At 41.2% G+C, this 21,733-nt stretch overlaps 1 protein-coding gene across 1 annotated transcript in view; it reads left to right on the top strand.

Moving 5' to 3' along the window:
- The first annotated feature begins 226 nt into the window (after nucleotides 1–226).
- The window catches only part of CCDC93 (coiled-coil domain containing 93), a 75,008-nt gene continuing 53,501 nt past the window's right edge, over nucleotides 227–21,733 (top strand). The window contains exons 1-6 of the mRNA XM_014531715.1: nucleotides 227–340; nucleotides 1,794–1,888; nucleotides 5,228–5,339; nucleotides 9,834–9,932; nucleotides 10,691–10,747; nucleotides 18,713–18,813. Coding sequence (XP_014387201.1) covers nucleotides 1,806–1,888; nucleotides 5,228–5,339; nucleotides 9,834–9,932; nucleotides 10,691–10,747; nucleotides 18,713–18,813 — 452 coding nt within the window. The 5' untranslated portion in view covers nucleotides 227–340; nucleotides 1,794–1,805. The remainder of the gene's footprint in view (nucleotides 341–1,793; nucleotides 1,889–5,227; nucleotides 5,340–9,833; nucleotides 9,933–10,690; nucleotides 10,748–18,712; nucleotides 18,814–21,733) is intronic.

Here is a 21,733-nt window from a genome sequence, read left to right as displayed (position 1 = left end):
ACCTGGTAAGTAGGCTATGCTACCTGTGTCTTCTGCCCTCACCTATGATGATTAGAAGAGAAACCTGGGGAGTCTCTTCTGTGAAACTCTGGCAGCTCTGTGGGCCATGCTCCTTCATGACTGCAATGATATAGCCAATTCACCTGACAATGTTGTGGCATCAGGAGCTATATCTGGTGTTTCTGTATTCAAGGTAGCTTTTACAGCTTTTCACCTTTTGTTTTAGGTAGAAACAAGAGAAGATGAAGAACAAAATGTCAAGTTAACTGAAATTCTTGAGCTCTTGGTTGCAGCTGGGTATTTCAGGGCAAGAATTAAAGGCTTGTCACCTTTTGATAAGGTAAGAGGACATCTTTCTAACTATTAGGCCATTTTTTTGTCAGGATGGCATGGTTAACTATGGAAAGGAGGAAGAGATTGTATTTTTCCTTTCTCCATGTCCGTGTTTCCATTTCTCCCTTATTCAGATTTGTTATGGAAGTGTTTCTTATTAAAAGAAAATAATAACATATCAGTAGACACACTTTGAATTCCTTTTCTATGCATGAAATTTGGAAATGCAAATAAGCAAAAGAAATAGTTCATTTCAAGGAACTTACAGTTTGGGTGGGAAAATAAAACTTACGTAAAATAAAATAATCTGACTTAATAAGGAGCCATCCCAAATCAGTGTGTTCACAGACAATTGTCAGATTTCCTGTGGGTGGATGGTAAATGCTTAGTTTGGAGGAGGGAGAAGTCACTATGGGGTGAAGTTTAATTCAGCAGAATTTTGAACAATTACTATGCACAAGGCATAGTACTGGGTGTTGAGGCCACAGAGGTAAGACAGACACCCAGTACTCAAAGGCCTCGACTTCTATAGCATAGGGAAAAGAGACAAGTATACCAACATGCACAGAATAAGTGGCACAATGCAGTAAGTACTACTGCAGTGAACTGTATACAGACATGAAGCGTCCACATCAGACAGGACAAGCCAGGAAAGCTTCCTGGTGGAAAAAAGTGTTGAGTGCTCCAGTGGGCCACAGTGCTGGCTGCACATAACAGGATCACTGTGCATTGTTTCAGCATACAGATGTCTAGGCCTCACCCATTGAAATTCTGGTCATTTAGGTCTGGGCTGGGGCCTGGAATCTGTATGTTATTAGGCATCTCACGTGGGTCTAAGCACAGCCAGAAGTAAGATTGCTATTTTTTTTTTTCAATTTCAAAATGGATTTTTAGCCTTAGTCTCATTTGCATCTCAGAGAAATCCTGTGGGAAAAGTAGAGCAGGAATTCACATCTCCTTTAGGTAGGTGAAAAAAATTAGAGGTATGAAAATAAAGTAATGAGCCACAAAATGTCAGTTTTGCTACTCATGTGTCTGGTCTGTTAAACAGATAATCTCTCTGGAATCTAGCACTACTCAAAACTGGTTTAAGACTTCTCTCACCTAAGAATTAATGTCTGTCTCCTTCAGTATAAAGCAAGTCTATGTCCATTTAGTAATAAAAGTCACTTTCTCAGTCACACTAGCCACATTTCAAGTGCTCAGTAACCACATGTGGCTAACAGCTGCTGTACTGGACAGTGCAGGTACAGAACCTTGCTATCACTGCAGAAAGTTTTATCCAGCAGTGCTAGCTTAGATGAATTGTAGTTGAAGTCAGCACATATACACTCTCTCTAACAATACATAATTTTTATGTTTATTGAGTCTGTAAAATATATTTATATGTTGACTACCTTTGACTTCTTCCCCTCTCCCCAAGCTAGAAAGAAGAAACACATATTTTCTTTGTCTTGCAGGTGGTAGGAGGAATGACTTGGTGCATTACCACTTGCAACTTTGATGTAGATGTTGATTTGCTCTTTCAAGAAAACTCTACAATAGGTCAAAAAATGTAAGTTGTTAGGGTTTGCCATGGAAGAGCCAAAAAAAAGGAGAAGAGAGTAACTTTTGAGTGCCTACTATGTGCCAGAAGTTGTGTTAGACACTGTACTTATTTTAGTTTTCATTACAACAGGTAATATCGCAGTTATAGATTACAAAACTGGGAATGAAATAAACCAAGGTCGCACAGGTAGCATATAAGAGTCATTTCAGTGTTCAGGCTATTTCTAACACTTTTTAAAAACTTTTTTCCAGTTTTATTGAGATATAATTGACACATCACATTTATAGCTTAAGGTATACAACATAATGCTTTGAGTTTATATACACTGTAAAATAATTACCACGACAAGTTAGCATCCATCATCTCACATAGGTATAAATTTTTCCTCCTCAGGATAAGAACTTTTAAGATCTACTCTCTTAGCAACTTTCAGATATACAGTGTAGTGTTGATAAAATGGCATGCTATACATTACATCCCCAGAACTTATTTATCTTATAATGGAACTTTGTACCTTTTGACCAACTTTACCCATTTCATCCACCTCCACCTCTGCTAACCACCAATCTATTCTCTCTTTCTATGAGTTCGATTAAGAAAGTCCACATAGTATTTGCCTTTCTTTGACTTATTTCATTTAGCAAAGTGCCCTCAAGGCTATCCATGGTGTTGCAAATAGCAGGATTTCCTTCTTTTTTATGGCTTAGTAACATTCCATTGTATGTATATGCTACATTTATTCATCTGTTGATGGACACTTAGGTTATTCCTATGTCTTGGCTATTGCAAATAATGCTGCAATGAATATGGGGATTCACATATCTCTTCGAGATAGTGATTTTCTTTCTAATATATACCCAGAAATGAAATTTCTGGATCATATGATAGATCTAATTTTAATTTTTTGAGGAACCTCCATACTGTTTTTCCATAGTGGCTAGTTGCACCAACAGTACACAAAGTTTCCTTTTTCTCCACATCCTGCCAGCACTTGTTATCTCTTGTCTTTTTTTTAAATATATTTTTATTGATTTCAGAGAGGAAGAGAGAGGGAGAAATAGATAGAAACATCAATGATGTGAGAGAATCATTGATCAGTTGCTTCCTGCATGCCCCACACTGGTTGTTGTTGGGAGTCCCAGCCTCATTTTTAAGTTACTGACTGGTTGTAGGGCAATCAATAACCTTATGCAAACGCATAAATCTATACCACTAGAGGGAGCTTTCCTCCTACTGAACCAAAAGATAACTCAAGAAAGGTGGCCCCCCACATGTATAAATAGTTAAAACCTGCCTGGACAAGGAGACAGAGCCAGGGTTGGTAATCATTTTCATTTGCTAAGCTTGGAGTTTGGGAGCAGGGTCAATTTAGCACCCATTTCTTCCCCTCTCAGGTTTCAAGGTATAGGAGTCTTATGGAGATGAAAATAAAATTTATCAGAGAGAGAGCCTTAGATGTTGCCAAATAGGTTTGTTAATATTTCTCTACTAAATTATTCAGTTTGAGCCCCAGGAACAGCTGGACCATGGGCTGCCCCACTGGAGCAGGGCACATATCTGATGGCAGAAAGAAGCATGTGACCTATAAGCTGCTCAGAAAGGAGGGGCTACAGGAGTGGCTGGGCCATGTGACAATTTTCTTTCATATCTCAGACCTTTTGGATAAATCACACCTCCTGTATGATTCCGTTCTGGGAGGTGAATATTCCTTACCTTCTGTGCATGTGTACAGTAGATTATCAGTCTTAATATTTTTCTCTTAACATTGCACTTGACATTATTACATATCAGTGGAGCTGGGATGTGGCTGTTTCCCTCTGCAGTTTTAACCTTGATCCCACCTTGTATAGCTACTTTCTGTATATAAATGTTTTTGTAGTGTGTTCTCCAGGGACCATTCCCTGGGAAGCCATTTAGTTTTTGTCCCTAGATTACTTAGTTCCTACCAAGACTGAGGAGATGAAACATGCTAAGGGAACATAGGTAAGACAATAATTGCTCTCACCCAGGCCTGAGTTAGATTTTGGTCTTAAGAATGTCTGTCTCCTGTAAAGGATTATGGAACTGCAGGAAGATAAAGTTGTACAAGATTTATTTGAACCAGGAACACTTCTGGTGGACCCAAAATCACTGAATTTGAAGCAACTGGTAAGACCTGGTGACCTCATTCACCAGGGCATTCGTCCATTAGCAAATAGTCCTATACTTGTAGACAAGGCCACAATATTTGCTATAACTGGCTAAGATTTTTTTAAGGTTCTTAAGTGGGGATATAACCTAAATTATCCATGTAGTCTGAGCCAAAAGCCCACATTTCTCCATATGGCCCCTTCCGGCCCATACCTTGTAACTGTTTCTCAAGCTTCCTTATCTGTGTGCCATGGCTTTGGGGTTTAGCAGAACCACTAAATAACCTTTATTCACACCTCTGATTCAATTTAGACAAAGATTGTTGGAGATCAAATATCATCTAATTAGAGAAGGAGGCTTAAATCTGTGGTAAAATGGACTTGTACACAAGTCCCTCTATCACGCCTACCAGAAAACTGTCCCAACCAGGCCCTGTTTGAACTGGAAAACCTGTCCAGCAGGCGGAGGTTTCCCTCCTGACTGAGACAAGAATGCTTTAGACCTGGGAGCCTGATTCCTCCCCTCCTATTCCAGAGCCACTTAGGAGGAAAACTGAGGTAAGGTGTTAGAGAGATCAGTGTCCCTCAGGAGCAGAAATTTCTCTCTGGAAAAAGAAGAGTGAGGATGCATGCTTCTCTCAAATCTACCATTGATTTTAGAGTATCAAAGCATTAAAGGTGACTTTTTATTTTAAAAATACTTTTGTACCAGAGTAGAGAACTCCCAACTTTTTCTTGAGCTTGTGGCACCGTGTTTCATCTTGTTCTGGACACCTGGCCTGACTGATATTTACAACAATTTTTTAAATGTGTAACCAGTGTTTCCCAGACTTTTGGAAAAAGTAGGTCAGTAAAATGAAATGTAAAAGAACATAGGCTACTAATAACTTTTTATTTTATCATGTAAAGATGTTAAAAAATAAGAACTACTACCTCAAACATTACCATGATTTCATAAAGAATCAAAATATTTTAATATAAAAAAAGTAGGAAGCACACAATCTTAGAATAAAGGATGAAGGCAGTGTTGTGGCCTTATATGCACACATCTAAATTGTGCCTATTTTTTCTAATTTTGCAGTCAGTCAGGAGAAACTTGGTCATGGTCTGGCATTGAGAAGCCTCAGATTTTTCTGGGATGCTGCCCAGACTTGAGAGATGTCTTAAGAGCCACTTAGTGTGTTCTCACTCTTTGCTTGTTGTTTATTCCAAATAGAGCTCTATCAGAAAAAATTGTCTCTGTTCTGCCAAGAATGAAGTGTCCACACCAGCTGGAGCCTCACCAGATCCAGGGGATGGATTTTATTCACATATTTCCCGTTGTTCAGGTGAGAGTCTTGGTGTGGTTTCTTGTCCTCTGAACGTTGAATTCCTGTAACGGGTCTAACTCCTGGGCTGCCTGGCCTAGATCCTGGATCTAATGGGTGTGGTGTGGATTTGGTGGCAGCAAAACATGATGATGTTTCCTGATGTCATCCTCAGAAGGCCGCTGGTACTCCTCCTACCCTAGTTTCACAGTCACCTGATCTCTGAATGTCACCATTAGTTGCTTTTCATTGTCCTTTTGGTAAAGATAAGATTCCACAGCCCCCATGCTCTGTTGCTTCCAACCAGTCCAGCCTCATTCCTTGCTTTCCTTTGTTCTTTCTTTTTCGGTTCCTCTGACTTTCAGATTTTCTCATAGTTATTATGCTTCCCCCTGTCACAGGCCTTTCCCCCAAGTTGGAAAGCTCTTCCCTTTTCTTCTTTTCTGTTTAATTCTTACTTATTCAGACCTCAGTTCTACCAAGCCTCCTCAAGAAAGCTTCTCCTTACCCAATAATCTAGAGCAGGTTCCTTCCATATCCATTCATATGGCCACATTCCCTTTCTTCACAGGAATAACCCTTACTGTAGTTTGTACCATATATATTCAAGTGTGTGATTATTTGTCTCTCCATCCAACTGTAAGCTTCATGAGGGCAGGTACCGTGGCTGTCTTGCTCACTGTTGTGCTTCTAGCACCTCATGGACTTCTGGCGCTTTGTAGGCATTCAGTGCTGTTTGATGACTAAATGTCTGTCAGGAGGCTTATGACCACCTCAGTTTTTCCCCAGGACCCTGTGATTAAGTGCTTCGCGCTGTCCAGCTCCCAGTATTCTCTGCAGTTCTTGTGTGCCTCCCCTCCAGGCGCTTGGAAAGAGGAGGAGCAAAGGGACTCACTCACCTTTGTTGCCTGTGCTGTGAACACTGCTTTGCATCTGATCCTAATAGAGCCTTTGAAGCTTCTGTTATAATCCCAGTCTAACATTTGAGGACAGTGAGACTCAGAAAGGGTAATTGATTTGCCTACAGGCAGAGTAGCACAGCAGAGGTTCCAGTCTAAAGGCTCTGTCTCCAAGCCTTGTCCTTTCCCACTCCTCCATTCATGCAGCCGGCAAGGAAAAGGCCATGCAGCGTTGGCTAGAAACGTCTTCTAAGTCTGTGTCAAGGTTATATAGTGTAGGTGCATGGACTCTGGAGACTTCCTGGGTTCAAATCTTGGCTCTGATGTGTGACTTTAGGCAAAGACTTAACTTCTGTTAAATAGAAATAATAATAGTACCTACCTGATAGGATGAGAATTATGTTATTTTGTGTAAAGCACTTGCCTGAAGGACTGGCCCATTTAGTAAGTGCTTTAAATAAGTATTATATAGTTGTTTCTGTTGTTATTACTGTTACTGGGAATCTTCCCTGCATTAGACTTCAAATCACATACCATGAAATTTATAAATTTGAGCCTAAGACTTTTACTCAAAATTTGATTTGTATCTTTGGTAGACTTTTGTCTCTCTGATTCAAGTAAAGGGTACCTAATTCTTTTTGTGAAAATAAAGTAGGGACCCTGTGTTGATTGTTACCAAAACACTATTACGCTGTGAAGTTGTTGCCTTTCCCACCCCCAGAAGCCTGGATCTCTAGTGATTAGACCTACTCAACCCTCTGTTGGAACTTTGAGGGCAAAAAATCTAGTCCAGATGTTAAAAGGGATGAAAGGGAAGTGCTCTTTTCTAGTTTGGGCATTTGAGTGTCTGAATGAACGGTTCTGTTTTGTGAGTAGAATGCTGGAGAGCTTTCTGTCTTAATATGAGAGCCTAGGCTAATGATTACTAGATTTCTTAATTTCATGGACCTGTAAAATTTAAAAGCAAAAATGGAGGTTGACTGACAGTGCACCTGTATTTTGCAAGGTAAGCATGCTTTTTTCTTTTTTTTAATCCTCACCCGAGGATATTTTTTCATTGATTTCTAGAGAGAGGGAAAGGCAGAGAGAAACATCGATGGGAGAGGAACACGTGATTGGTTGCCTCGTGCACAGGCCCAACCAGGGCCTGGAGCCAGGCTGGTGTGGAGCCTGCAACCGAGGTACATGCCCTTGACCAGAATCGAACCTGGGACCCTTCAGTCCACAGGCCAACACTCTATCCACTGAGCAAAACCCGCTAGGGCAGGCAAGGATGCTTTTTAAACTAACAGCTGCCTTACGTTCATCATCATTTCCTAAAAGAAATATCATTTAGCCCCAATCTCAGACTAAGGGCAAGTCTTCAAATTTAATACCGTTAGCATTATGAAAAACTCACCACATGCCTATAGTTTTTTTCCTGTTTTGCTGGTGACCAATGAAAGAACAGTCATAGACCATCGATTGGGAACCATTGAATTAATTGTCCATGTGATAGAGGCTCACTACCCACGTTTACATAGCGAAGCTACAGTAATGCATTCTGAATGCTAGCCAAGAGGAAAACCATTGAACTTCCAGCCACTGTTAGTTCTAGGTCACATCTTTTTCTCCTATGAAGACATGTGAATCTTGTGAGGGTAAATATTTTTTTCAAATGGTTGGGATCTGTGGCAGAGCTTGGTCGTCTAAGAAGTTCCCTCTATAACCCTTCATACTGGGAACTCCAAAACAGGGCAATCATTTCTCTCAGGGAATCGGTGACTCAACAGGCTTTACTCTCCTTATCTGATCACACTCTCCAGGATCCAGCCACGTAATAACTCCAGTATAGATCTGTTTAATAGAGGTAAATCTGAATAAGAAACAAGTATGAAAGGCCGGAAACTGGCTTTCCCCATCTGAAGGAAAGCAGAGCAAAATTGAGTTGAGGAAGAGTCAGCCTCCTTAGTTATCCTGGGCCATGGTGTTGCATGGGGTTTGGGTAAGAGGCTAGGCAGTGGTTTTCAACCTTCCTAATGCCGCGACCCTTTAATACAGTTCCTCATGTTGTGGTGACCCCCAATTTCATTGTTACAAATTGAACATAATTAAAACATAGTGATTAATCACAAAAACAATATGTCATTATATACGTGTTTTCCGATGGTCTTAGGCGACCCCTGTGAAAGGGTCGTTCAACCCCAAAGGGGTCTCGACCCACAGGTTGAGAACCGCTGGGCTAGAGTAATTCTGAATGCTGTCTGACTTTCTGCCCTCCTTCTGGATTTTAGTCAGTACCTGAGGTCATTGTTTGGAGTAATGGAAATAAATGGAAGATATTAACAACAAAAGAATATTCCTCATATAGTTACTTGCAGCTACCCCTATCCTGGGCAACTTCCTAAACATTTACTTCCTAAATGTGACCTTTACCTGAGCTGGCCCCCTCAGTGAGCAAGCATTCTTTCTATCCCTGTGGGGACAGCATGTTATATGCCATGTGTCTACTTTCTTAGGTAACAAAATTTTCCAAGTTTGGCTGTGCTCTGAGGAAACTCAACTATTATCCAAAAACTGCTATTGAGATGTAATAGCTTTCTCTGGAGAGGGAAGGACAATCCTGACAGATGGGATCCCCTTCCATAATGTTCTTCAGTAATAAAGGGAATGAATGAAGAGCCAGGGCAGGAGAAGAGAAGGCCCTTTTTTGCTCTTTGCATTCTTACCTAAGAGCACCTGGATCTTCCGCAGGTTATGGGGTGTGGGGGTGTGCATGTGTGTGTTTTAATTAACTGGAGTTTTAAGTAGGGAAAAATGAAGAGCAGCTACTTCTGCATATCAGTTTATTAGAACTGGGAAACATTTATAATAAAATCCATCTGACCAGTCTTCTGGTGTGGAAGACTCTCCCAGTTGTGACTCACAGCATTGTGGCTTGCTAGCTATGGATCAGTGGGCAAATTACGTGGCCTCAGAGCTTCAAGTTCTGTAAAACACAGCCAGTACCAACTGCTTTATCATGTGTGGAGTAAGAGAGAAAATGTGAGTACCAAACTGACCCAGAGCCTAGGGCTATTACTCAGTACACCCTATTCTCAAATCTGAATATCTGGGAGATTTTTTTTATCTTTCAAATGAGGGGTTACACTAGGTATTCCCTGTGGTTCTTCCCTATTCTCTGGTCTGTGGTGCAAGCAGCCCAGGAGAAAGTTACATTAAGATCTGCTAGAACCAGTTGGCTGTGGGGAATAGCTCTGTTTGTGTTGTGCTTCAGGTACTTACTTACAGAGCACTCTAGTACTTGTGATTTCATGTGCTCCCACAGCTTCACCTCTGCTTTATGCAGAGGGGGAAACTGAGTCCTGAGGATCTGAGGTGAGGCTTTAAAGCTCCTGCACAGCTACTCTGCTCTAGGTCCCACTGGGTCTTAGCATCCAGGCGCCTAGTTGGTGGCTTTGTTTCCATTTATTTCCATCACTCATAAGGGTTTTTTAGGACAGAACACGTTGATAGTTTCTCATCACCTGGTCCATTAAAATATGGTGATTTGGGTTCCTGAGTTGTGCCATCTCTGAGTTGACCTTCACCATGGTAGGATTTCATCCTTTCTCACATTTCTAACTTTCTTCCCCAGTGGCTGGTGAAGCGAGCTATAGAAACAAAAGAAGAGATGGGTGACTACATCCGCTCCTACTCTATATCCCAGTTCCAGAAAACCTACAGTCTCCCTGAGGTCAGTTTTTTACTTTTCCTGTCTGCTGAGACCATGAGTGCATACTTAGAGCCTCCCTGGGAAGAAGCTCAGTAAGCTCAGGCTGCCTGCCTGCCCCTTCCTGCGTGCCGTCTCTGCCTCTACTGCGTCAGCATTGAAACGGGCCTCCTGATTCATTTGAGCTGTCTCTTTTAGGGGGTGCTGAGTATAAAGCCCTACAATTTTGTCCTTTTGTTTAAAAACTTTTCTTAAATTACAAGCACACGAGTATATTTTTGTATAGTCATATAAAGGTTTTCGAGAGACCACCTGCCTAGGACATTCCTATATTAACAGTTTAATAATAATCTCAACAACAGCTGATAGCCATCGTAATCCTTACTATATTCTAGTTCAAGCATACCACATACCTTCTACTCCTTAATCCTCTCAACTGCTCCCTGAGATGGGTGATGTTGTCCCATTTTACGGATGGAGAAACTGAGGCTTAGAGATTAGGTAACTTGCCTGAGATTTCAGAGCTCATAAGGATTTGAAATGAGACCATTTGTCTGCACCTATGGTTCCCCTTTTTCTTACCAGCTATAGGAATCTGTTTTAAGACCTGCAGAGGCTCTAACTTTTTCCCATACATAATATATTTCAATTTGTTAGAAAATTGAGACTTCTTCAGGTAAAGTTATGATGTGAAGTCAGTTTGTAAGACAGATTTCTGAGCAGTCCAGTTGAGTTTCCATCTTCACACAAGATTTGTTTAATCCCTGTTTTTTGTTGTACAGGATGATGACTTCATAAAGAGGAAAGAAAAGGCCATCAAGACAGTTGTTGACCTCTCAGTAAGTTCCCCTGCCCTGATCCATCTGTAAAAGAAGCATATAGACTCACAGCCTCCAAATAGCGCTTTGATTTAAATCACAAAACCCTGCTGCCTGAGGTTTCTGTCTGCTGGGATTGTCCAGGAGCTGACTAACCTCTGGTGGGTGTGAGGGAAGCCCTGCCTGTCTATGTGCCCCATATTTGGACACCAACATTCATGGGTAGACCTTGCCACAACCACTGCCCTCTGTTTTTCTTAGCTCCCATTTTAATGGAGAAATTTTTGAAACTCGAAGCCCTTCCTCATTTGTGCCAGTGGCAGGTGTAAACTTTGAATAGCTCAAAAGAAGCAGATGATGAACTGGAGATGGTAAACTGAGATTATCACCCCTTTGGTGGCTTTGGAGAGGCAGAATAGCTTCTGAGCTTGTGCAGGAAACTCTGGAATGTCCTTTGTCACCATACACAGTGTTTCTTGACACAGGGGACTGAATACATGTGTCCACTTCCCCAGTGCAAGGGACAGAGGAGACATTTGGGCCTTTTCAAAACACTCTGTGCCAGAGTCCAGCAGAACCTTGTCAGCCCACCCCACCTCACTCCCAGCTTTCCTACCTGAGGTGATGGGAATGAAGCCTCAATACCTGGGTGTAAATTCTCTTCTGAAAATAATTTATAGCGTTATTTTACACATTTTTCACTTTAAGAATAAGTATGGAAAAAAATAAATAAGTGTGGGTCTCCCAAGAACAATCATTTGATGATGAAAGACATGAAGTGCTTGTTTAAAACAAACAAAAAGTGTCTTTCTCACTTTATAGTTGTAATTTGTATCTTTAATCAATTCCATTTTGGAAATGGAGGGAATGAAAACCTTTAATATAGTTATACTCTGCAGCCAGACACTGTTTTCAAAATTGGTAGCAGTATCTATACTAATAAAAGGGTAATATGCTAATTAGATTGGGAGACCTTCCGGGAGACGGGCCTGGGAGGGTAGTTGTGGGCCATGAGGCCAGCAGGGGAGGGCAGTTGGGGGACATGAGGCCGGCAGTTGGACATCCCCTGAGGGGTCCCAGATTGGAGAGGGTGCAGGCCGAGCTGAGGGACCAACACACACACCCCCCGCCCCTCCAGTGCATGAATTTCGTGCACCGGGCCACTAGTTAAGTAATAAGAAAAAGAGCACTTAACATGACATAGAGTAAATTTTTCCTGGTTATGAAATAAGTGTTCAGTTTAGAATTTCTTTAAAGTTTTTTTTATTTTAAGGTTGACAGGTGCAGGGGAAGAAAATCAACCCTAATCTCACAATGCAGAAGCAGCCACTTTTGATGGTCAGATGTATTTCTTTCATGTTTTTAATATGCATTTTTATACTGAATTAGAATTGTACTTTAAATACAATTTTATAGGGTTTTTTTTCACTTATCAACACAGTCTTTAAGCTATTAAAAATTTTTCCTAACAGCATTTGTCATGACAAATAATAACCAGTTGGTTGGATATGCTGTTGCTTTCCCTAATTTTAAATGATGCTTCATATCTGGAAAGATGGGAGAACCAAGCGTTACCTCTGATTGGGGAGCCAGGGTAAGAGAAGGGAAATTCTTTTTGAATTTTATAGTAAGTTTGTGTATTACCTACTCAAACACAGGAGCCATGAGGTTATATAAGTTGCCCAAGGTCACATTGGTGATGATGGAGCCACAATGCAAACCACTGTGCTGTGAATCTCTAGATAAAAAGATGTTTGCAGCTGATTAGAAAATAATAAGATACAGAAAAATGAAAAAAAATATTTACAAGTCTCTTGGATAGTTTGTATTGCTTAGTTTATTTCCTTTTTTTTATGTGTGAACTAACTCATCAATTGATTATCATACAGTTTTAGCAGGAATGGTATTTAGCAGGAAGTATTCCTATAGCTGACTAGAGCCAGGCCGTGGGTTTTATTTTCTTCTCTCCCCAGCTACTGAAAATAGGCCTCACTTCCAGATGTTTAGGTTTCTCAGCTGAGCTCCATTACCATTAACTTTCATTCCTCCCACCCTGGAACTCTGCAAGGGCTTCCTTGCAGCCTTGAAACAAGTCCCAGAAGTTCCAGGGAGACTCCAGGCCTGCAGTGCATGTCACGGGCTCATTCTATGAGTCAGCATAAGAAATGAAAGAGCTTGCTGCTTTTTGTTGGTTGTCACTCTTCCCAAGGGGGATCCTTCCCTCAGTAAAGGGAATGAAATTTTTCCTAGGTAACCAGAAGTTGTGGCTCTTTGGAAGTCTCAGGTTCTGAATGGGTTATTCCTTCAGTCTTTTCCCAGTCTCCTTTCAGGTGCCTCATCAGAATTTCTTACCTGCAACTTATTGACTAGCCTAAAATTCAAAGTTTAAATTGTGAATGCTAAATTAAGGATTAAAGTAAGGTCTAACATACAGGTCCCTAGTTTTTAGGCCCAGCCATAAAATGTATGCAGCATCCGTGTATTGATTGAGTGCCTAATTCCTCACCAACACTCCGGGAGTTATATATTATTATTTGCATTTCATAATTAGGTAGTTGAAGCTCAGAAGGGCTAGTAATTCCCTACATAGTTGCAGAGTTAGGAACAGGCAGCAGATTTTGATTTTATAACTGACTCCTCTGACACAATAGATGTTGGTACTTGTCCAGTTTTCTCCCTCCTTACCTGCTCTCTGATTCCCCACATATCTTGGCACCAATTTTGCAATACTGTTCTTGACTTTAGGACTCTGGGCTGTTGTTCATCTGGGTCCCAGAGACTCAGACACATCACCCAAGTGATTGGGAGCTCCGCTGCCACCTCAGAAGTCATTTATAGGACATTTACTCTGACTGTTCCCATTTGAAGACCCTTTCTCCAGCTGGAGAATGTTTGCCAAATGGAAGTTGTCGTATTTTCTTTTTTCATCAATTAACATAATACCATTGTGCTTCAACCAGCAGGTGTTTACTTATTCTTGCTTAGAAATAACCTCTTCTTAAAAAATAAATTATAGCCGAAACCGGTTTGGCTCAGTGGATAGAGCGTCGGCCTGCGGACTGAAAGGTCCCAGGTTCGATTCCGGTCAAGGGCATGTACCTGGGTTGCGGGCACATCCCCAGTGGGGGATGTGCAGGAGGCAGCTGATTGATGTTTCTCTCTCATCGATGTTTCTAACTCTCTATCTCTCTCCCTTCCTCTCTGTAAAAAATCAATAAAATATATTTTAAAAAATAAATAAATAAATAAATTATAAACATTTTAATATTTTTCAAAGCATGTAACTTATTCTTGTCTTTAGCCAACCTTATAGGACTTGTTCCATCTTTTACATTCGTCCTTGGTCATATAGCCCATCCATTTTTTTTGGTGCATGATTTTTTGTTTTTAAAGAACTTATTTTCTTTTATGCTAGCACTACTAATAATAATGAAAAATTAGGAAACTGAGGAAAAGTACAAAGCTATATCACCCATGATCTCACCAGCCAGGGATAATCACTGATACTCTAAGTAGGAAATACAGAATTATGGATATCAATATAGAGAATTAGAAAACGCAAAAAAAGAAAAACAGTATTATACTGTACTAGGGGCCCAGTGCACGAATTTGTGCACCTTGAAAGGAACTGTGGGCTGTGAGGCTGCAGTAGGCCCAGGGGCGGGTCTCGGCCCATCCTCTGCGCCCCCGCCCGGCCTCTCCTGGCACAGCCCCAGTCCCCTGTCTACCCGCAGCCCCGCTCCCGCCTCTGCCACTCCCATGCGCTGACTGCACCGGCCCCACTCACACCCGCTGACAGTGCAGAGTGATTGGGGCCGGAGTGAATGGGTGCGAGTGGGGCCAGCACCATCAGCAGGTGCGAGCGGCGGCTGCTGCCCCAATCGCCCCTCAGGAGCAGGGGGAGGTGAAGAAGCCCTCAGAGGTGATCAGGGCCGGCAACTACTGCTCACACCCACTGATGGCGCCAAGTGATCGGGACTGGCGCCGAGCACTGGCAGTGGGTGCGAGTGGCGGCTCCAGTGCCAGTAGAGGGTGCAAGTGGGGCCGGTGCCAGCAGCAGGTGCAAGTGCCGGGCAGGACCATGGCATGCAGGAGCAAAGAATTTTCAGTAGCCAGCAGAGATTCACTCTGATGACCGCGACCAGCGCCCTGGCTTGGTCTGGTGCCCCCACTCACCTGCTCCACCATCCTGCAGCAGCCAACATCCACCATGTTCCACACACACCCCCTAGTGGTCAGTGCACGTCATAGTGACTGGTTGTTCAGTTATTCTGCCATTTGGTCTATTGGCATATTAGCCTTTTATTATATAGGATATTCTGTTTTGGTACAGTCTTATTTTGCTCATATAAGCTGGGCTATCTTTGCACCAATAAATATACCTCCTTCACATTTTTAGTGTCTGTAAATTATTCATTGTGTGTTACTAATTTAATTAGCTTAGTTTGGGGAGGGCATGATGTAGGACATCCTCATAGCTCCTTTTTTCTTTTATCTTTAATTATTTACTTAGAATACCTGCCTTGAAATGGAATTGGGTCAAAGGTTTTAAGCCTAAGGCTGTTAGTACCTTTTGCCAGATTGCCAGGCAGAAAAGCTGTCGTGAACTGTAACTTGAGTTTATCACCTTTTGGCCTCATTTTTCTTCCTTCTAGGGATTATCCTCAGTACTTCTGTTTCTTCTTTGAAATGTGTTACCTCCTTGACTTCGCCACATCTCCTTTCACACAGTAGCTAGCTGTCTGTAAAAGGCCTGCTTCAGGGAAGGTGGTATTTTCAAAGGACATAAGAAAATGAAACTATTGCCACCCAAGGCAGGCCTCTCCATACCGCCTTCCACTTTCACAGCGTGATGGCTCACTTGTCTCACTTAGTATGACGTTGGACAGCCTACTTCCTTTTCGGAGCTGGCAGCCTCTCATGTTCCTGAAGATCTGTCCTGTGCGGCAGGGTCTGACTCCCTTGTAACCCTGAGTGAAGAGTGCCTGTGAATTTTTACCCAAAGCCCCAAAAGGTATTCAGTTACTGTTCATTGAGCATTTTGGGGAATGCTTAGAATTTTATAGAGGGAACAGGAAAAAAAAAAAAAAGACTTCTTAAAGCTTCAAGTCCAGTTGAAAGGAAATGCTTTGCTGAACTTACTGGATCACCTAAGAGACAATGTGATTTAAAGTTACTACTCCAGTGTGTTCTGCCATGTGGAGGGCCTTTTCATACAGCACATAAAATATAAATGTGCAACATAGTAAAATAATATTAGCACATTTTATTAATAATACCCATTTATATGTATCTTAGCCCTTACTGTATGCCAGGTATTGTTAAATAATTAACCTTCCCAACCACTCTGCTTATACCTATTTTATAGATGGGAAGCCACAGAGGTTAAAGTAACTTGCCCCAAGTCAGACAGGTAGTAAATTATGGAGTCAGGACTAAGCTCCGTCTGCCTGACTCCATGTCTTCATTTAGTAAGACTAATTGAGGACTCACTACGAACCACACTGCTCTCTAGGAGCTGAGGTGAAAGTGACATTTCAGTTGTCAGGGATTCCACAGATCAGGGGCTCATCAAGTAAAAAGATAGGACCATGAGGTGGCCATAGCCCACACAGGTATTGAATGCCTGGCACATACCTAGCATTCAATAGCCATTACTGTTGCTACTCCTGTTAATGGCAAAATATAAGTTGATTTTGCATGCCTTTGTAAGAGCACAACTGTGTAAAGCATGGGTGTGTGGTTGTTTTTTATTAATCTCACTTTATATTATTGATGGGATTATGTTAACCAAGTCAGTATCTTTTTTGTTTGTTTGTTTGTTTGTTTGTTAATCCTCACCCAAGAATATTTTTCCATTGATTTTTAGAGAGAGTGGATGGGAGGGGTAGTGACAGAGAGAAACATAGATGTTAGAGAGACACATCGATTGGTTGCCTCCCACATGTGCCCCGACCAGGGCCAGGGTTGGAGCCTGCAAACAAGGTTTGTGCTCTTAACCACAAACGAACCCAGGACCCTTCGATCCTTGAACCAGCACTCTATCCACTGAGCCAAACAAGCTAGGGCCCAAGTCAGTATCTTTACAGGATTAAAATAATAAAGATTGTGAGACGGGGAGTCTCCTTCAAGAACTATTAATCTAGTCCTCAGTTTATAGATGAGGAAACAGACCCATTGAGGGAACCTTCCCAAGGTCATGCAGCTAGTTAGTACGAGACAGGACTAGACATCAGTGTTCCTGATTCCTGTTGCTTTACAGGGTGACTTGGCAATAGTTTTTGGTTGGTCTGGAACCTCTGCTTTTAGGTCAGTTTTACTATTATTATTAGGTCCAAGTGATTGTAATGATTCATGTGCAGTCTCATATTGTATAGAGAGTCTCTTGAGAGGGCTCAGCTGAAATGGCAGGTGGGTGACTAGAATGCCCATCAGAACCAAGTAAGTGTAATGGGAAAACCTTGGGGCCAGCAGAGTACCTAGAACCAGGCCCAATATTCTCCTGGCAATCCTGAACATTATTTAATCTCTGCTTCTTCAAAAGTAAAGTGGAGAGACTAGCATCTGCCTTGCCTCTATCTCAGGGTAATTATAATTTGCAAAATGTTTATGAGATGCTTTAAAGTAAAAGGAATAATTAAACAGAATCCAAAATTGTCATTGTTTGGAAGAATAAAAGGTCATAGTAGCTGTTGTTGATTCAGTATACTATTGTTTTGGACTCAATCTTTTTTTCTTTTTTTTTTTCAAAGAATTCAATTTCCTGTCTTGGGTCATTGATGCTATCAATGGTAACTAAGGAAGAAAGCAGTTAAGCCCAATAATATAGTACTGCTATAATAGTAGAGCTATAATAGTAGAGCTCAGTGGAAATTAAAACATATGCAGTAACTGACGTTATATGGGTTCATTATAGTTTTCATTTCCCCATAAATCTGTTTTATATTATTTATAGCTTCCTGTTCGTGTAGACACCAGTAGCAAACCAGAAAATATTTGTGGTAGCAAGCTATAAGAACAACTCTCTAGCATCATCTCACACCATATTCTATCCCTTTTCCACAAAACTGTTGAAATTATATAGTATATGTTACAGAAAGAATTTTTTTCTGTTTGAAATATTTCATAATAAAAACTAAAATAATGTCAAGGAGGAAACAATTATCAAGGAGGAAACAATTCTAATTAGAATAAAAATGTCACTATCTGGAGAAACCTGATGATGTCCAGGTAGAAAATAGATGAGGTGAACTCTCCTAGCGGAGAAGCAAGGTCCAGGGACACACAACTAGAATACATTGCTTGTATAAACAACTATCTACCTGGACCCAGAGGCCTGAGCAAATATTGCTAAGGTATTATTTGACTGCCAGCTTGTCAGTCAAGAGCATTCATTTAGGGTAGAATGACAACCCAGGTCATCTGGGGGTGAAGACCTACATTAATGGAGTACATACTACTACATGCCATATACTTGTTTAGAAGGTAGGTAGGGGTGTGTGTGTGTGTGTGTGTGTGTTTCAAATCTCGGGAAGGATGGACTTAAATTGATGATGTTGGGATTCTTAATTTTCCATTCAGAAAAAAATAGCTAGATCCCTACCTTTCACTATGCCTACTCCCACTCAAAATATGAATAGATGAAAAGGCTAAATGTAGCCTGTAAAAGTAACAGACAACTTTTTTCCACAATCCCTGGATAGGAAGTAAGCTATAAAGTAATGATTTTGACTACATAAAAGATTAAAATGTCTTAGGGCAAAAAACACCAAGTTATAACAAAGTTGACAAGCAATAGACTGGGTGGAAATATTGGTTACTTATATAAAAGTTGAAGGAGCAGCGTCCTTGAAGGCAGTTCCCCTGAGTACCTGCTGTTGTGATGGGGACAAGACTCATTCCCTGATTGGATGTTCGCATTCAGCAGCCAGTTCCGTGTGAGAGACTTTCACACTCAGTGACTCCTCTGTCTCGTACACTTCTTAGGATGTTTACAAGCCCCGTCGGAAATACAAACGGCAACAAGGAGCAGAGGAGCTGCTCGATGAAGAATCTCGAATCCATGCTACACTTTTGGAATATGGCAGGTATGAATGGGACCCTGACTACAGTGCCTATTTTATAAAACCACTGAAAAGAAAAGCTATTTTGAATTTCTTCATTGGAATTAGCTTGGTTGACTTTTACCTGATTGAATTTACTATTTTGGGCCTAAGTGTTCCAGCATCTGGAACTTTTCTCTCTGGTATTGAATTACCCAAGTTTCTGGGGGTTGCTTCCCTGGTGATGGTAGAGGCCTAGTCTTTGAAACTCCTCTTTTGGAGTGTGTGTAACTGTGGGCCCTAGCTCCACTCTCCTTGGGGGTTGGGAGTTTGGGGATTTGTGGAGGCTGGGGGTGGTCTGCCCTTCAGATCTCTGCCATTTGATAAAATCTTCAGGTAAACTAAAGAGTTTTGAACAGTTTTACTTTAAGTGTTAGAATAATAATTTTGGTTTCCTTTGAAGAATTGTCCTGACTAGGAAAATAAAGAATTTAGAAGTAGTTTTGTCACTTTTTAAAAACATTCTAGTTATTTTAAAAAAACAATTATTATTTTATATCTTCAGTTTTTACTAATTACACATGCACATAAGGAAGTACTTCTCCCCATTGAATTTTTTGGTTGACACTGGGTATTAATCTTCATTTATGTCCTGCATTTTCTACTTAGGGTAACTGACTCCTTGATGTGAGTATGTCTCCTTGGTTTCTTTCCTTTATGCTGGGAGTGTTTGCTGTGTACTGCTCTGCTGAGTAACCCAACCCACCGGGTGGCTGGAACTAACAGCACTGCCACTAGCATCTCCCTGAGTGAGCCTCTAATGGCTTCCTCTTCTAGGTCCTGGAGAGAACCAGAGGATACTAGGCTTAATTGGCTTAAGTATTCCATCTTTCAAATGGAATTGCTATTGCTATGTTTTTTATTTTTGAGGGGATTGTGTGGGGTCAGGTCCTTCCTTCCTGAGAATGAAGCTAGTCTGTTTCATTCAAAGGAAGCTGTTAGTTCTGGCCCTAAGCCGGGTGTGATGGCTGCCTGCTCAGCTCACCAGTTGCTGCTGTGACTTGAACTCTTCTGAGAGAGGCATCATCAGACCAGCTACATAATTTGCATGGCCCAGTATAAAATGAAGATGCAGGGCCCCTTGTTAAGAATTATTAATAATGATTAATATTAAGAATTTTGAGATACCAAAAAAAAAAACAAATGTGGGGCACTTCTGAGTTGTGCCCTTTGCGATTGGGCAGGTTGCATGCCCTAGGTACTATGATGGGTCTTTCTAGCCAAGCCCCAGCTGCAGGTGGGCAGGTGAGGCTGCACTGCTCAGGGAGAGCCAGAGCTGGAGAGGCACCTGCTTGTGGCCTCATGTTCCAGAGCCAAGGAGTACTTAGGGCAGTGGTCCTCAACCTTCTGGCCCTTTAAATATAGTTCCTCATGTTGTGACCCAACCATAAAATTTTCGTTGCTACTTCACAACTGTAATGTTGCTACTGTTATGAATCGTAATGTATGCAGGATGGTCTTAGGCTACCCCTGTGAAAGGGTCGTTCGACTGCCAAAGAGGTCTCGACCCACAGGTTGAGAACCGCTGACTTAGGGGAATGTTGTGGCTTATGTTAGTTTGTATTGTTCATACTTCAATTGGCCCATTATCATGGAAACGCCAACATTCTTGGGGCTGAAAAGGAGTCAGATTCAGTGAGTTGTCCACCTCATGGAGACCATGCTGACAACTTTTAATATTCTATTTTGTTTTGAAACTATCAGTTTCACATTGGATCTTTTGCATATGTCATAGATGATAGTTGTTATCCTAGGTAAATTTAGGACATTCCTGCTCATTCTCAGGAGTGTTTGGGCCAGTGTGAGGCAGAGTCTAGCTTGTCTTTCTTTAGGGAAGGGAGCAAGGTTTTGTTTGTGACTCCTCGCAAATTTGGAGTGTAAGAAAGAACAATGTCTCAATACCAATCTTAGTTCCTGTTGGTGGGGTCATGCCTTCTAAGCCTAGGTAGGTAGGATGGAGGGCTTGTTGGTTTTGTTTTTTAGGAGAGGGATTATTTTGCTTTCTTTATAGCTTTGCTGGTAAGGAATGGTGAGTTTTTGAGAGATGGGGAAGAAAAATTCTGATTACATTTTTATAATTTATTTAGTTTATGTTCCTTTCTGAGAATGATAAAGACAGCATTCAGAAAGTTTAAAAAATAATGTTTCCAAGGTCAACTATTAACTATTAAGAGTCTCAAACTAGGACTTGCAATCAGGTTTCTTGGGGTCCAAAAACATGTCATTATCATTATCTACAATATTATTGTTTGAGCCTCCAATGAGAGTTTGGCTCTTAGTTTTAGAAGGACAGGCCCAGTCTTTGTTTTTTGGTCTGAGACTAAATAAGAAGACAGTGATTATTAAACTGACAGAGCAAACTGGATAAAACTTAAAGACCCAACAAGTGTGTGTTTTATTCCCCATTCTGGAGAAGTCCCCTTCCCTCCTTTCTGGCTATGAGTCTCTTTCCTCACAGTTCTATTCAGTACTTCCCACTGCATGGGGATCTTTACCACTAAATGAGGGTTACATAATTATATGAAGAGCTTTCAACAGTTTGTCCTCTGTAGCAAACAGTAGGTGTTAACTATTAGGCCCCAGCAATAGCAGTAGCAGCAGCAGTTTTCAGTTCTAAAATTCCCTTAAATATGATCTTTAGATTCAAATGAAGATTCCTAAGCCTCCCTTTCAGTTATCTTTGTCTCTGTATACTCATTACTCCTAGGACTAGGCCTCCCTCTAGTCCAGTGGTTCTCAACCTGTGGGTCCCAACCCCTTTGGGGATCGAACGACCCTTTCACAGGGGTCCCCTAAGACCATCGGAAAACACATATATAATTACATATTGTTTTTGTGATTAATCACTATGCTTTAATTATGTTCAATTTGTAACAATGAAAATACATCCTGCATATCAGATATT

This window comes from Myotis brandtii, unplaced genomic scaffold (genome assembly GCF_000412655.1).
Source record: "Myotis brandtii unplaced genomic scaffold, ASM41265v1 scaffold824, whole genome shotgun sequence".
Taxonomy (NCBI): Eukaryota; Metazoa; Chordata; class Mammalia; order Chiroptera; family Vespertilionidae; genus Myotis; species Myotis brandtii.
This window is presented reverse-complemented; position numbering and strand designations above follow the sequence as displayed.